Genomic DNA, 15,424 nt, shown 5'->3' on the forward strand with positions numbered 1-15,424 from the left:
TTAGGAGATACTTAATCAGCCCAAACATGGAATTACAGAAGGAGTATATCACCATAAGGCAGAAATATAAGCAGCTATTGAAGAGGAAAAAGTCATTTTATATTGATGACTTATGGGCTGGCCTAGAACAGGCAGCAAAGCTGGCTTCACCCACACTTTTCTGGTTGGAGGTCTCAAAAATTATTAGAGATAGAAAACCAATTAGTGACCCAAACATTACTGCAGAAAGTTGGGAAAAGTATCTGGCCACTCCAGCAGCAGCGGAAAGCTCTGATGAGGTGATATCCTCTCTGAGCTTGATACAGGGATATGAAGCCTTATCCCAGTGGGAAGAAGTGTCAATCATGGAGGTGAGGCATTTAATTTCCTCCCTGAAGACAAACAAAGCACCAAGACAAGATACGCTCCCGGCATTGTTATTTAAAGATAACATAGCCTGGTGGGCATCTGTCTCGGTGGGTCTCTTTACTTTTATCAATAGAATAGGGCAAATTCCTGCCAGTTGGCGTTCATCAATAATTATTCCATTATATAAAAAAGGCTCTAGAAATAACCCAGATAATTTCCATTTAATTAGTCTAATTGATATATCAGCAAAAATTTATGCTAAGTATTTGTTTCATAAATTAGAAGATTGGTTAATGAGAAATAATGTTTTAGCTAAAGAACAGACAGGCTTCAGGAGTAGATGATCTACTATGGACAATTGTTTTCTGTTGGACCATCTAATAACAAAGTTTAAGTTCTGGAAAAAACTACTGTATGTGGCATTCATAGACCTGAAGGCAGCCTTTGACTCAATTGATAGACAAATTGTATGGGATAAATTAGAGGCCATGGGAATAGAAAAGAAATTGTTATATTTAATTAATTATACATGGAAATCCAGGTAAGAGTTCAAGTGAACAGGACAGGATCGGTAACAAATGCAATCCCAATAAAGAAGGGAGTTAGACAAGGTTGCATTTTAGCCCCAACACTTTTCAATTTATATTTAAATGACCTTCCAAAATGTTTGGAAGACATATCACTCCATGGGCCTAGTATAGGAACAAGACAGGTAAATTGCTTGTTATATGCCGATATAATTTTGCTGTCGGCCTCACAGGTGGGGCTACGAAGTTCACTTGGGAAGTTGGCAGCATATTGTATAAAAATCACTTGACAATTAATGTAGAGAAATCAAAGGTAATGATATTTAGCAGGCAACAGAAGACGAGGAGATGGGTTTTAAATGGCAGAAGAATAGAACAAGTTCAGTCATTTACCTATTTAGGGCTAGTATTTCAGACAAATGGCAAATGGAATAAGCAGGTAAAAAAAGGAAGGCCTTGGCTCGGATGGCCCAACTAAACAAACTTATTTTAGAGAAAACTCCATCTTCATTAACCCCAGTGCTAAAGGTCTTTCAGGCAAAAATTGAACCAGTACTTACCTATGGAGCAGAAATATGGGGGTCGGTTAAGTTGCCTGGGCTGAAAACTCCTCAAAATAAGTTCTTGAGAATTTTGGCAGTGTCCCCTGGAATCCCAGCTTGTGTAGTAAGGGTAGAAATGGGAGTCCATGCAATTGGCACTAGGGCCATGCTGAAGACCGTTTATTATTGGTTAAGAATAATCGAGATGGAGGAAGGGAGGTTACCAAAGCTAGTGCTAATGGATCAGATTATCTCAAGTAATAAAAATAATTGGTTATCAAGAGTTCTGAAGCAGGTATCTAGCTCTGGTATTCCTTTAAATTGGCAGCAGTATAATCATAGGCAGATCTGAAATTGGATTGCACAAAGATTTAAGGACATAAGTGCACAATCGTATATTGCACAGGTGACAGCAGTAAAAGTTTGCCCCTGGTTATCGGCCAATAAACAAATTTTTAAAATAGAAAAATATTTAACTGTGCCTTTGTTTCCTATCATAAGGAGATTTTTTACCAAATTGAGATTAGACCAACTTCAAACAAACATGCTTTGGGGTAGGTATAGGGGTATCCCTGCAAGTGAAAGAGTCTGTTTATGTGGGAAGGGGGAAGTTGAAACAATGCCCCATGTAATTTTTGACTGCCCCCTGTACTCAGATTTGAGGGAACATCAGCTGGGCAGGATCTTTTACGCCAGCACCCCTAAGTCTAAAGAGCGCTTCTTGCAACATTGGTGGGTTTGTTTTTTTTTTTGCTTTAATTTATATGCCGCCCTTCTCCGGAGACTCAGGGCGGCTTACAATGCGTTAAGCAATAGCCTTCATACTTTTGTATATTTATACAAAGTCAGTTTATTGCCCCCACAATCTGGGCCCTCATTTTACCTACCTTTGAAAGGATGGAAGGCTGAGTCAACCTTGACCCTGGTGAGATTTGAACTTGTAGTAATTGCAAGCAGCAGATGTTAATAACAGTGCTTTAGTCCACTGTACTACAGGCTCTTTTTAAAGTTTGTTAGGTTCTAAGCTGCAAGTTTGCCAAATTTGCTATAAAATTGATGGAAAAAAGGACAAAGTTGGTGCAGCAGAATGGGGTAGATTGCAGGAAAGAGCATTTGACTTAGTAATGTAATTCTAATAGTAGTTTTAAGACTGATTGGGTAGACGCAGGGGTGACATTGTAATATAATCTTAATCTTATTTAATTGGTATCTCAAATTATTGTATTTTATTCTGATTTCATTCTAGATTGTATTTTACTCTAATTTCATTTTAAATGAAATTTAAAATGAACACATTTTAAATCATGTTTTATTCCTATTCCAATTTCATTTTAAATTGTTTCTACGAAATTTTTGTAATAATTGTTTCTGGAGCTCTGCACTTTGATATGGCTAATCAATAAATAAAGAATGAGTTAAAGGGTTGTTATTATTCCAATTTTAAGTTTTGTTATAATCCACCTTCTTTAATTGTCTTCTAATTTTTTAATTATTTCCACTCATTTTTTTTTATTGCAAAAGTTTTACAATTACATTTTCACCCCTTTCCCCCCCGCCTCCCCCCCAGACTTCCCAACCTCCCTAACCCTCCCTAACCCTCCCCTCCCCCCAGACTTCCCTATAATATACTCATACTCATAAAAAACCCTTAATATAACACTTATATATAAACTTGAACCCCTCCCTCCCCTGTATAATTTTTTTCTTTACCTCATTACATTAAAATATTTCCAATACATTATTTTCAAATAAAAGCTATTTGATACTTTCTAGTTTGATATTTGTTCTGAACATATTCTATCCACTTTTTCCATTCCCATTCATAAGTCTCTTGTGAACAATCTTTTAAATATGCTGAAATCTTCGCCATCTCTGCAAAACTGGCCATCTTCAAAGTCCATTCCTCGATAGTGGGCAAAGCTTCATTCTTCCAGTATTTACCTATCAACAATCTTGCTGCTGTTATCATATACAATATCAATTTTGTTTCACCCAATGTAAAACCCTTAACTATACCCAATAAAAACAGTTGTGGAGAAAATTGAATTTTTTTCTTCAAAACATTCTGCATGACCCACCAAATTTTTATCCAAAAAGCCTTAACTTTCCTACAGGTCCACCAAACATGATAATACGTAGCATCCAAACATTCACATCTCCAACATTTTGGCTGAACATTAGGGTACATACATGACAACTTTTTGGGATCTAAATGCCATCTATAAAACATTTTATAGAAATTTTCCCTCAGGTTCTGCGACTGTGTAAATTTAACATTCTGAACCCAAATTTTTTCCCATGTTTCCAACATCACTGGTTCTTCAAAATTTTGTGCCCACTTAATCATACAATCTTTAACTAATTCAGTTTCTGAGTCCCTTTCTAGCAAAACATTATAAAGCCTTTTGATATGCATTGGACCTTTCTCTCTTATATGTCTAACCAATTCTTCCTCATGCAACATAATACCAGTTTTTTGGTCCTCTTTCCATCTCAATTGTAATTGATTATATTGTAACCAAGTTAAATTAATCCCTTCGTCCAACAGTGTCTGCAATGTCTTCAGCTGCCATCTGCCCGCATCTGTAAAAAGAACCTCTTTGTATAAAAACCCCCCGAGTGACATTATATTTGTATTCCACAAAGTATGACCAAGATCCAGCCATAGCGGTATTTTATAATCCCATTTGAGTCGATGCTTCTTCCAAACTCTCATCAAAGAGTCTCTAAGTATATGACTTTTAAATACTTTATCAACTTTGTCATCATAAAATAAGTAAGCATGCCATCCAAATTCAAGATCAAAACTTTCTGCATTCAATATTCCAGCCTTTTTACTTCCAAACCAATCACTTGTTAAAGTTAAAGCTGCTGCATCATAATATAGCTGTAGGTTTGGAAGTTTAAGACCTCCTCTTTCTGGAACATCTTGCATAATTTTCAATTTCACTCTCGGCTTCTTCTCGTTCCAGACGAACTTATTCACTCCAAATTGCCAAACTTTCATTGTTTATCACTTTTAAGCACCGGAATCATTTGAAACAAAAAAGAAATCTTGGCAAAATATTCATCTTAACTGCTGCTATTCTTCCAAGTAGAGACAGCTGCAGTTTTTTCCAAGTCTCCATATCTTTCTGCACCTCTCGCCACAACACCTCATAGTTATTTTGAAACAATTTCATGTTTGATTCTGCAACCTGAACTCCTAGATATTTTACCTTAGGTACAGTCTCAAAACCTGCCCTCCTTTCAAGCTCATGTTTGCGATCTTGTGTCATGTTTTTAGCTATCATTTTAGTCTTTTTTGGATTCAATCTAAAACCTGAAACTTTACCATAGTCTTGTATAATGTTCTTCATCAAGATTATTGATTCCATTGGTTGTGATAGGGTAACAACCAGATCATCTGCAAATGCCTTTATTCTGTAATCCTCTTGCCTAATCTTTATACCTTTCAAGATATTAGAGTCCCGTATTGTATTTAGCAAGACTTCTAGTGTTAAAATAAATAAAAGTGGGGACAACAGACATCCCTGTCTTGTTCCTTTTTCAATTTTAAACTCTGTTGTCAGACTTCCATTAATAATGATCTGTGCCTTTTGCTCTTGATAAATTGCCGAAATCGCCTGTATAAATTGATCCCCAAAGTCCATCTTTTTCAAAGTCTTTAATAGAAAATTCCAATCCACTCTATCAAAGGCCTTCTCTGCATCCAAAAAGACCAGCACTGCAGGGATCTGTTTATTCTTCTCAAGATATTCCAATAAATCTATTACTTGCCTTACATTGTCCTTCATATATCTGCCCTCGATAAATCCCACTTGATCATCATGAATCACCTCTTGAATTACTGGCATCAACCTGTTGGCTAGTACTTTCGCAAAAATTTTATAATCTGTATTCAAAAGAGATATTGGTCTATAGTTCTCTGGTTTTTTAGGACCAACTTGTTCTTTTGGTATCAAAGATATATAAGCAGTTGTCCAAGATGGGGGTATTTTGCCCCCTTGTTGAATATTGCAAAATAAATCTCTAAGTTGTCCCACCATTTCAGCTTGTAAAGTTTTGTAATACACTGCGGTCAAACCATCCGTGCCAGGAGCTTTGGCTGTTTTTAGCTGTTTAATTGCTACTGTTATCTCCTCCTCTGTTATAGGATAATTCATTCTTTCCTTTTGTTGATCAGTAATTTTTGTAACTCTTTTATCGTTTAAATATTTTTCTATAAGTCCATTCTGCACCTCCTCTTTAGCATATAATTTGGTATAATAGTCCACAAAAACTTCTTTAATTAATTTTTGTTGAAAGATTTCTTTCCCTCCAATATCAATACTATCAATAGTCCGTATACTTTGTTTTTTCCTCAATGTGTAAGCCAACCATCTGCCCGGTTTATTAGCGTTACAAAATGTGTTATGCTTCGCATATTGTAAGTTTGTTGCAACTTGTTCCGCCATAAGCATTTGAAATTGGTCTTTCAAAAGTTTTATAGCACTACGTATTCTTTCATCTGTTGGATTTTTAATAAGTAACTGTTCTTTATTCTTTATTTCTATTTCCAATTCAGATCTTTTCTTTTGTCGGAACAGTCTATGTTTAGAGTTCATGTAGATAAGTACCCCTCTCATATAAGCTTCCGGTTTCCCTGTCTTCGGCGACGGCGGCGCCTTTTGAAGCTCCGCCAGCCCCGCCGCCCGTAGAGCCGCACCGAGACGAAGAAGCGGCTCGAAAACTTCCAAATCCGTAGGATTGAGGAAGAAGAGATCGCAGGGCACAGGTCGAGCCCCTGCAACCCCCCAGGGAAGTTTCTGGGGAGAGAACAGGCGTGGCTCCCTCCCAACCTGCTGAAACTCCGGGCGACGTGGGACGATTCTGCTTTCGCAGAACAAGCCGGCTGCAGGAAACTCAAAGCGAAAAGAACCAGCTTTAATAAACAGCGAAATTACCTGAATCCTGAAACTTGGAAACGCAAGTATTAGCGCTTTGTTGACTTGTTAAACTGAGAAAAATGCGAATGAGTGAAAGTGCTTTGAAAAAACATGGCGCTCAGCCTTAGAGTTAACGAGCCAGTGAGTGTGGATTGGTGAAGTTATCTTGTTTTGTTACAAAGTTTCCAAGTTGCTACAAAGTTGCCTTGTTTGTAATAAGAGAAACAAGTGGAAAATTTCTCCCTTTTCAATACTTGACTTTGCTTTACTTCAACCTTTATTTGATCAAATCTGGGGGACTTTTTTAGAAGTCTTTGTGCAGGAGGGAAAGGAAAAGGAACTTCCCTCTTTAGAAAAACTAGATCACGTGGCAGGATGGCTTCAAAGAAGCAGGAAGGGAAGGCAACAGGGGGGGGATCCCCCACACACAAACATGAAACGCAGCTTCCCCCTGCTCAACAGCTACAGACTCAGAAAAAAGAATTTGATGTGGGAAATTTAAAAGAATTTATTTCTAGAACTTTGGATGACAAATTTCAAAAATCTCAACAGGAGATAGATGATAAACTTCAAAAATCACATCAGGAGTTTATGCAGGAAATTAATGAAGTTAAAGATATGGTGAAACAGAATCAAAACAAGGTGACCAAAAAAATATCAGAAGTGGCATCTGGCCTGGCAGAATTTATTGGGAAAGTTGATTTTAAAGTTGAAGAACTTAAATCAGAAGTTAATGTTAAGATGAAAGACAATGATTATAAAATTGCTGATGTTGACAATAAAATGCAAAGAGTTGAAAACGAGATTGTCATGATACAATTCAGGGCAATGGAGTTTGCTATACGGCTTCGAGGAATTCGAGAGGAGGAAAGACAGGATTTGAGACAAGTTTGTTCTGAGGCCCTGGCTAAGATTTTACAAGTTAATCCAGATGTGGTTTTTCACAAAATAGACAAAATTTACAGAGTGAACTCCTGGGTGGCCAGACAAAGACAATTACCTAGAGATGTGGTCATATATTTTACAGATAGAGAAATAAGAAACGATATCCTGCAAAAATCCTTTTACACTTCTGTACAAGTGGGGGGCTCACGAATTGGAATTTATAAAGAATTGCCTCCTAAAATGCTGAAAGCTAGAAAAGAATTTGGCTTTCTTGTTAAGGAATTGCAAAATTTACAGATACCTTTCCGGTGGGATGCACCAGTTGGCATAATTTTCAGATACAAGGGAGAAAGATACCGTTTGAATACCGTGGAGAAGGCACAGCACTTCTACCCTACTATTCTTAAGGAAAGAACACCATCTCCACGTACATCTACAGTTTTGGAGATTAAAGAGAGTGAAGAGAAGCAACCTCAACGAGAACTGCAAGAACAGTCTAAGCAGGAATTAGAAGAAGTGCAAGGTGCAGAAGGAGGTTTTCTGGATGAGCCCCTGCTGGAATCTTCTCCAATCTTGGACCCGGTTCGGATGATTGAAGTTAAGGATCAACGTATAACTCGAGCTCAAGCTAAGTTACTTAAACAAAAGCAACAACAACAACAGGAAAGACAAGACAAGGAGGCAGATAAGAGTATTGCACAAGAGACTGGAGCTATGGGAGGAGCAAGATCGAAGCTTTCAGATGACCTTCAATTATTTTGCTCTTTGCTCCAGAAAGAGGCTGATGATGTTTAAGTGTTTATCCTGGAATGTTAATGGGTTGAATTCAGCACAGAAAAGGAAGAAATTATTTACATATCTGAAACAATTTAATAATGATATAATTTGTTTACAAGAAACGCATATCACAACTCAAGATCAAAAATATTTGATAAACTCCAAACTAGGAACACATTTTATATCTTCAACTTCGCAAAAAAAGAATGGTGTGGTTATTTATGTAAATAAAAAGTTAACAGCTAAAGTTATAGAAACAGATGAAGATGGTAGGTTTGTAGCAATTGAATTGTCTACAGTAAATGGCCAAATTCTTCTGATTGGGATTTATGCTCCCAATCAACAACAGGACTATTTCTATAAGATGTTACATACTAAAATATTGCAATGGGATTACAGATCTATTTTAATTATGGGAGACTGGAATGGAGTAATCGACTCTAAATTAGATAAAAAGAGTTTGGCAAAGTCTAGAATCAGATTACCACAGACCTTTTTTGACATGAAAGAAGATATGGAACTAAAAGATGTTTGGAGAATACATAATCCAAAAGAATTGGACTATACTTTTTTTTCTGATAGACACAGATCCTTCTCTAGGATTGACTTTATTTTGTTGACAGATGATTTACTTGTTAAGACAAAAAGAACAAAGATTTTTCCAAGAACTTTGACTGACCATAGCCCAGTATGGATAGAAATTGAGATGGACAAGGTTGAGAGACGTTCTTGGAGATTAAATGAGAATTTGTTTAGATATGAAAAAAATACAACAGAACTTAAAAAGCATTTGAAAGAATTTTTTGAAATAAATTTGAATAAAGGTACCCCAATTGAAATTGTGTGGGATGCAAGTAAAGCTTATATTTCCACTCATTTTAATCCAAAAATCAAGTTTCATTTCGGGCTTTGCTACTTTAAACTTCCGCTTTATTATCCTAAAAAATTATCATGTATGTACCCGAATTTGCAAGCTAAATGTTAGAGATGTGAATGTGATGATTATTATCATATATGGTGGGCTTGTAAGAAAATCAAGGCATTTTGGATAAAAATTTGGTGGGTAATGCAGAACATTCTGAAAAAAAAGTTGAAATTTACTCCTCAATTGTTTTTATTGGGTATAACAACGGATTGTACAGTATTAGAGACTAAACTGATCTTGAACTTAATATCAGCAGCTAGGCTGTTGGTAGCGCAATACTGGAAGAAGGACTCTTTGCCTACTATTGAAGAATGGACATTGAAAGTAGCGAACTTAGCGGAAATGGCGAAAATTTCAGCATATCTGAAGGACTATACACAAGAAAGATACATATCGGAATGGAGAAGATGGATTGATTATATTCAAAATAAGTATCAGACAAGAAAATATCAAATAGCTTATGAATGAATGTTAGTATTAGAAGTATTATGTTATCCATAGTGGAGTTAAGGTTTCAGGGAGGGATTAGGAAGTTTAAGAATAGTTAGGCTAATTTAGCTTATGATTGTTATAAGCTAAATACAGAGTATTTATTGTTATAAATACCCTGTATTTTGCTCTGGGAAGTCTGGGGGGGAGGGTGGGATGGGAAGGGGGGAAGAGGTGTGGGGGTGGTGGGGAGGGGGAAAAGGGTGGGGGGAATATTGGAGGGGAAAATTTTCTTTGTAAAACTTTTCAATAAAAAAAAACTTCCGCTTTATTCTTCTTCCTTCATTTACATTCCCCCACGCCCCTTAGCTGCTGTTATTTTGCTGGGGCACCTTTTAACAATTTAAAAATGTTTCTTTTTTGCCTATGAGCTGACAATCACTCACCCAGCATCAATACTCCATTCAAATCACCGCTCCTGCTCAGAACTTGGTCCAGTTGCCCCAGCTTTATGGCCGCTGCAATGGCTACCGCCCCCGCCACCGAGACAAAGAGTTTCCTTCGACCTCCGAGGAACTTGCCGGTTCTTCTTGGTTATCCAAGGTGCCTCTCCTTCTTCTCTGTCCCTACAGGACAGTTCTGATCTGAAGACCCCTCGACAGTGGTTTGTCAGCCTGGGATTTCACAAGGCTCATCAGAACCTGCTATTTAAAAATTTTAACGGCTGTGAATTCCTTTCATTCACAGCACATGCTGAATCACCAAGAGTTTATAAATAGTCCAACAGAAGTCTGTCATAGTCCTTCGGATAAGGCTGGTTAACACCCACCTTCATCTTCTTTTACACTAATTGGCAATTATCTTGGCAAGGCCACACAGCCACACGGAAACACAGAGTCAAAAATGGAGCTTCAAAGTACAAACTGACACCATCCATAACATTGCTTCCTGCAAAGGCCCATGTGCCTTTGCTCTTCCTTTATGTCTTATAGGAGGGGCCAATCATCTCCAAGCCTTACTCCCGAGTCGTCCCTTTTGTTTTAATTGTTCGTGCCTTCTGGCAGCTCTGCACATGCGTGCACTAGGAACAGGCTCCCGCTGTTCCTCTGACTCTCTGATATCCAACTCTGGAGGCTCCTGAGTTCGCACATAATTCCCAGATGGCCCTGGCCTCATCTCTGCCTCTGTCACAGAGTCCTCGTCTGAGCCTTCCCCAGATTCCAGGACTGGCCCATGTTCCTCCCCAGCCTCCTCACTGTCTGACTCTGCTGCCAGCTCTGCAGGCTGCTGGTGGACCACAACACTATCCCTCATCGCAGGGCCCTTCCCCCTGGTCTGGTGATTCAGATGCAGCTGTGACAGGAATTGCGTAGAAGAGCCCATATCCCTTCTACTCAATGAGATACTGGAACCATCCTTTCAGCCATCTGGAGTGCTGAATGCTGACGACCTTGTATTCGGGTGGTCCATCTCTGTCACGTGGTGCTGGTTGGGGACGGTCAGGTTGGCAGAGTGGACAGGCTGGCCATTCTGGAACAAGGAAGATCTATGGAAGACTGGGTCAACTGGAATGTCAAGTGGTAGGCAACCGGGTTAATAACTGCCTCAACAGGGAACGGGCCAAGGTACCAGTGGTCTAGCTTCCTGACGGGCTGGTATGATGGAAGGTGACTGGTAGACAACCATACCCGATCTCCTACAGCCAACGGTGGCATTGCCCACCAAGATTGGTCCACGACTCTTTTATAGTCCTCCTTGGCTTTCTCCAGATACCATTGCACCAAATGATGAACGGCCTGCAACTCAGACAGATAGTCATTAGCTACTGGAACCAATGAGGTGAGTTGTGTGAGGGGAAAGAACCAAGGACGATATCCCACATTGGCCAAGAAAGGGGTCATTTGCATGGAGGTGTGCTGCAAGTTGTTGAACGTGAACTCTGCTACTGCCAAATAATCAGACCAATTTCTTGTTGCTGGTTCACAAAGCAGCACAGGTATTGCTCCAGGATCCCGATGACTTTCTCAGTCCTGCTGTCAGTTTCCAGATGATGCATCAATGGCAGATTTTCACATCTAAGGCTGTCATTTTTTAAAAAATTTTTGATTTATATGCTGCCCTTCTCCAGAGACTCAGGGCGGCTTACACTGCGTTAAGCAATAGCCTTCATACTTTTTTTGTATATTTATACAAAGTCAGCTTATTGCCCCCACAAACTGGGTCCTCATTTAACCTATCTTAGAAAGGATGGAAGGCTGAGTCAACCTTGATCCTGGTAGGATTCGAACCTGCAGTAATTGCAGGCAGCTGTGTTAATAACAGGGTGCTTTAAACCACTGTACTACCAAGGCTCTTGATCATCAGCCCTTTACATAACTGGGCTGTAAATTGAGACCCTCTGTCTGAATCGCCCCTATCAGGTAGGCTGTACAGCCAGAAGATGTGTTGAATAAACATGTGGGTGGTGGTGCGAGCCATCAGTAACCCACGACATGGAATGAAATGCACCATCTTTGTCAGCATGTCTACCACCACAAACACGGTCATGAATCCAGAAGACGGAGGCAAATCCATCAAAAAGTCCATGGAAATGGCACCCATGGTCTCTCTGGTGTCGGCAATGGCTGCAGCAACCATGGGGGGGTTCCTGTTGCCAACTTGGCCTGTCAGCAGCGAACACAGGACGTGATGTAGGCCTGGACATCGTGTCACAATCGGGGCCACCAAAAGGTGCGAGAAATTAGATTCATTATCTTAAAGAGGCCAAAGTGCCTCGCCGCAGGATTATCATGGCACTGCGACAAGATAAATTCCTGTAGCAGCCCGACCGGCACGTATAGCCTGTCTCGGTACCACAAGAGGTCCTTGATAAAAGTCCATGGAAAGATAGGCTCTACCTCTTCCTTCCGTTGCTCCACGTAACCATCGTGCCACTGCACTTCCCGTATGTGAGCCCATAAGTCCAATGGTTCCTGAACTGTGGAGAAAGACTCTACAGGCAAAACTGTCCAGAGTGGAAACAGGTCTTCGATGTGGCAATACTCCAGTTTCCGTGAGAGCGCATCCGCCCTTTGGTTGCGACCATTGGGGATGTAGCTGACGTGGAAATTGAACCAGATAAAGAAGAAAGACCACTGAATCTGGCGTTGGTTCAGTTTCTGGGCGGTCTGCAGGAACTTCAGGTTTCTATGATCTGTCCGGACTTCAATTTGATGCAGGCCCCCTCCAGAAGATGGCCTCAAATGCTGTCTTAATGGCCAGTAGCTCCTTCTCCCAGATGCTGTAATTGCACTCGGAAGGGTTGAGCTTCCGCGACTAATGCACGCAAGGGAAGAGGATACTGCCGGACGTGTGAGCCTGGAGTAACACCGCTCCAACAGCAACATCCGACACATCTGTTTCCACTACAAATGGATGGTGGGGGGTCAGGATGCTTCAAGGTGGGCTCCTTCATGAATGCCTGCTTCAAGGCCTGGAATGCCTGCTGCTCTGGTGTACTCCACCAGAACGGGATCTTTTTCTGCAGGAGCTGAGTGAGGGGTGCGGTCAAGGAAGCAAAACCAGGGATAAAGATCCGATAGTAGTTGTTAAGCCCAAGGAGTTGCTAGACATCCTTCACTCACCAAGGAGGTTGCCAACTACACAAAGACTCGATCTTGCTTGGCTCCATGGCAATGCCCTCAGGAGAGATGCGATGCCCCAGGAACTTGATGGTGGACTGGAAAAATTGGCATTTTTCCAGTTTAGCATACAAGTGATGCTCCCGAAGCTGTTGCAGGACCAGGTGGAGGTGCTGTTGGTGGCTCCCCCAGGAGGGAGAGTAGATCAGAATGTTGTCCAAGTAAATCATGACAAACTGGTCCAAGAGGTCCTGGAAAATGTCATTCATAAATTGTTGGAAGACGGCAGGAGCATTGGTCAGCCCAAACAGCATGACTCAAAATGTCTGTACCTGGTGCCGAATGCCGTCTTTCATTCATCCCAAGGACGGATCCGAACAAGATTATAAGCTCTGTGCAGGTCCAATTTGGTGAACATGGTAGCCTTCTGGAGCCGTTCCAACAGTTCGGAAATAAGGGGCAGAGGATACCAGTTGCGCACTGTGATGGCATTTAACTTGCAGTAGTTGCAACAAAGCTGCAATTCTCTGGTCTTCTTTTTCATGAACAGGACCGGGGCGGACAGTGGCAACAACGAGGGCCAGATAAAACCCTGAGCCAGATTTTTGTCCACAAAGTCCCACAGTGGGGCCAACTTAGGGTCCGACATTGAATACAAATGCCCCACTGAGAGCGGCACATCCAGAATCAAATCAATGGGGCAGGCCCAGGAGCCGACTCCCCTCATTGCTTCTTGGGGCAAGTGGCGGCATTGTGACAGATGGGGTCTGGCTGCACCTATTTCCATGGCCTCCTCCTGTGGAGCTGGGGTCTCACGCATGACTGGTACCATGTCCTGGCAGGCACAGCGACTGGACAGTATCTGCAACCGGGCATTGATCCTAAGGCACAGATGGACCAGCACATTGAGGGTTGGAGGAATATCAACCCGGACCAGCTCGTCCTGCAACTCCTCCGATAACCCATTCTGGAACATGTCCATGAGGGCAGCCTCGTTCCAGGCCGAATCCTGGCTAAGCAACTGAAACTCATTGATATATTCCTACAGTGGTTGCCAGCCCTGCTTCAAGGTCTTCAGACGTTGGGTAGCAGTCTGTGTTTTGATGGGGTCCTCATACAAAAATCTGAGATAATCACAAAACCCCCTGAAATTGTCTAACAGAGGACTAGCTTGAACCAGCAGGGGCGTGGCCCAGCGAGCCGCAGAGCCGGAGAGCAGGCTGATCATAAATCCCACTTTATCCCAGTCAGTGGGGAAGTCTTCAGCTCTCAGGCTGATAAAAAAGTGGCATTGTCCCAAAAAAGCAGGAAACATGGCCTGATTGCCATCAAACTTGTCTGGCACAGCAACCGGACATTTTCTATGGGGAGGTGGAGCAGCATGAGCTTGGAGCTGAGCCATCTGTGCTGCCAACAAAGCTAATTGCTGCTGAAGCTGCACGTTCTCAGCACGAAGCTGCTTCATCGTGATAAAGGTTTGTTTGTAATTAGTTTTGGGCAGGAAGCAAATTGTTCTGACCTAGGCTTTCTGATATAGTAAAAAGCACACAATTAGTCCCAAAACCCCTTTTTTTATTTTAACGGCTCTGAATTCCTTTAATTCACAGCACGTGCTGAATCACCAAGAGTTTATAAATAGTCCAACAGAAGTCTGCCACAGTCCTTGGGATAAGGCTGGTAAACACCCATCATTATCTTCTTTGACACGCTGCCAAAGACCTAATTGGCAATTATCTTGGCAAGGCCACACAGAAACACAGAGTCAAAAATGGAGCTTCAACACTGACACCATCCACAACATTGCTTCCTGCAAAGGCCCACGTGCCTTTGCTCTTCCTTTATGTCTTATGGGAGGGGCCAATCATCTCCAAGCCTTACTCCCGAGTCGTCCCTTTTGTTTTAATTGTTCTTGCCTTCTGGCAGCTCTGCGCATGCATGCACTAGGAACAGGCTCCCCTTGTGTCTCTGCCTCTCTGATATCCGACTCTGGAGGCTCCTGGGTCTGTACATAAGTCCCAGATGGCCCTGGCCCCATCTCTGCCTCTGATGCAGAGCCGTCGTCCGAGCCTTCCCCAGACTCCAGGACTGGCCCATGTTCCTCCACAACTTCTTCACTGTCTGATTCTGCTGCCAGCTCCGCAGGCTGCTGACAGACCACAACAGATGGAGCTGATGAGAAGAGGAGCTAAGAAAGAAATAATGGAGCAAACCTACACAACAAGATTGAACTGGGGTTTGGGGGGGATGGATAAGAAGCATCAAGCAAAAGAGTTACTAGTCCCATAATTGCATCTTCTATTATAGAAACATTATAAGTGATTACTCTTTTGGGTAGGGTAGCCAATTCCATATTTTAGTTTGGATTAATTAGATGGTTACTAATAATATGTCAAATTTTTGTATCCTTAATGGAACTGTTTTAAAAGCTGCTGTCAGTCCCTCT

General features: G+C 41.2%; 1 protein-coding gene across 1 annotated transcript; it reads right to left on the reverse strand.

Moving 5' to 3' along the window:
* Positions 1 to 14,023: 14,023 nt before the first annotated feature.
* On the reverse strand, positions 14,024 to 14,446 carry LOC117661078 (protein LDOC1-like). Its single transcript, XM_034409584.1, has one exon. The coding sequence runs from the start codon at positions 14,444 to 14,446 to the stop codon at positions 14,024 to 14,026; it is 423 nt and encodes a 140-aa protein (XP_034265475.1).
* Between the last annotated feature and the right edge of the window lie 978 nt (positions 14,447 to 15,424).

Source organism: Pantherophis guttatus, chromosome 3 (assembly GCF_059756535.1).
Source record: "Pantherophis guttatus breed Tessera chromosome 3, ASM5975653v1, whole genome shotgun sequence".
Classification (NCBI taxonomy): domain Eukaryota; kingdom Metazoa; phylum Chordata; class Lepidosauria; order Squamata; family Colubridae; genus Pantherophis; species Pantherophis guttatus.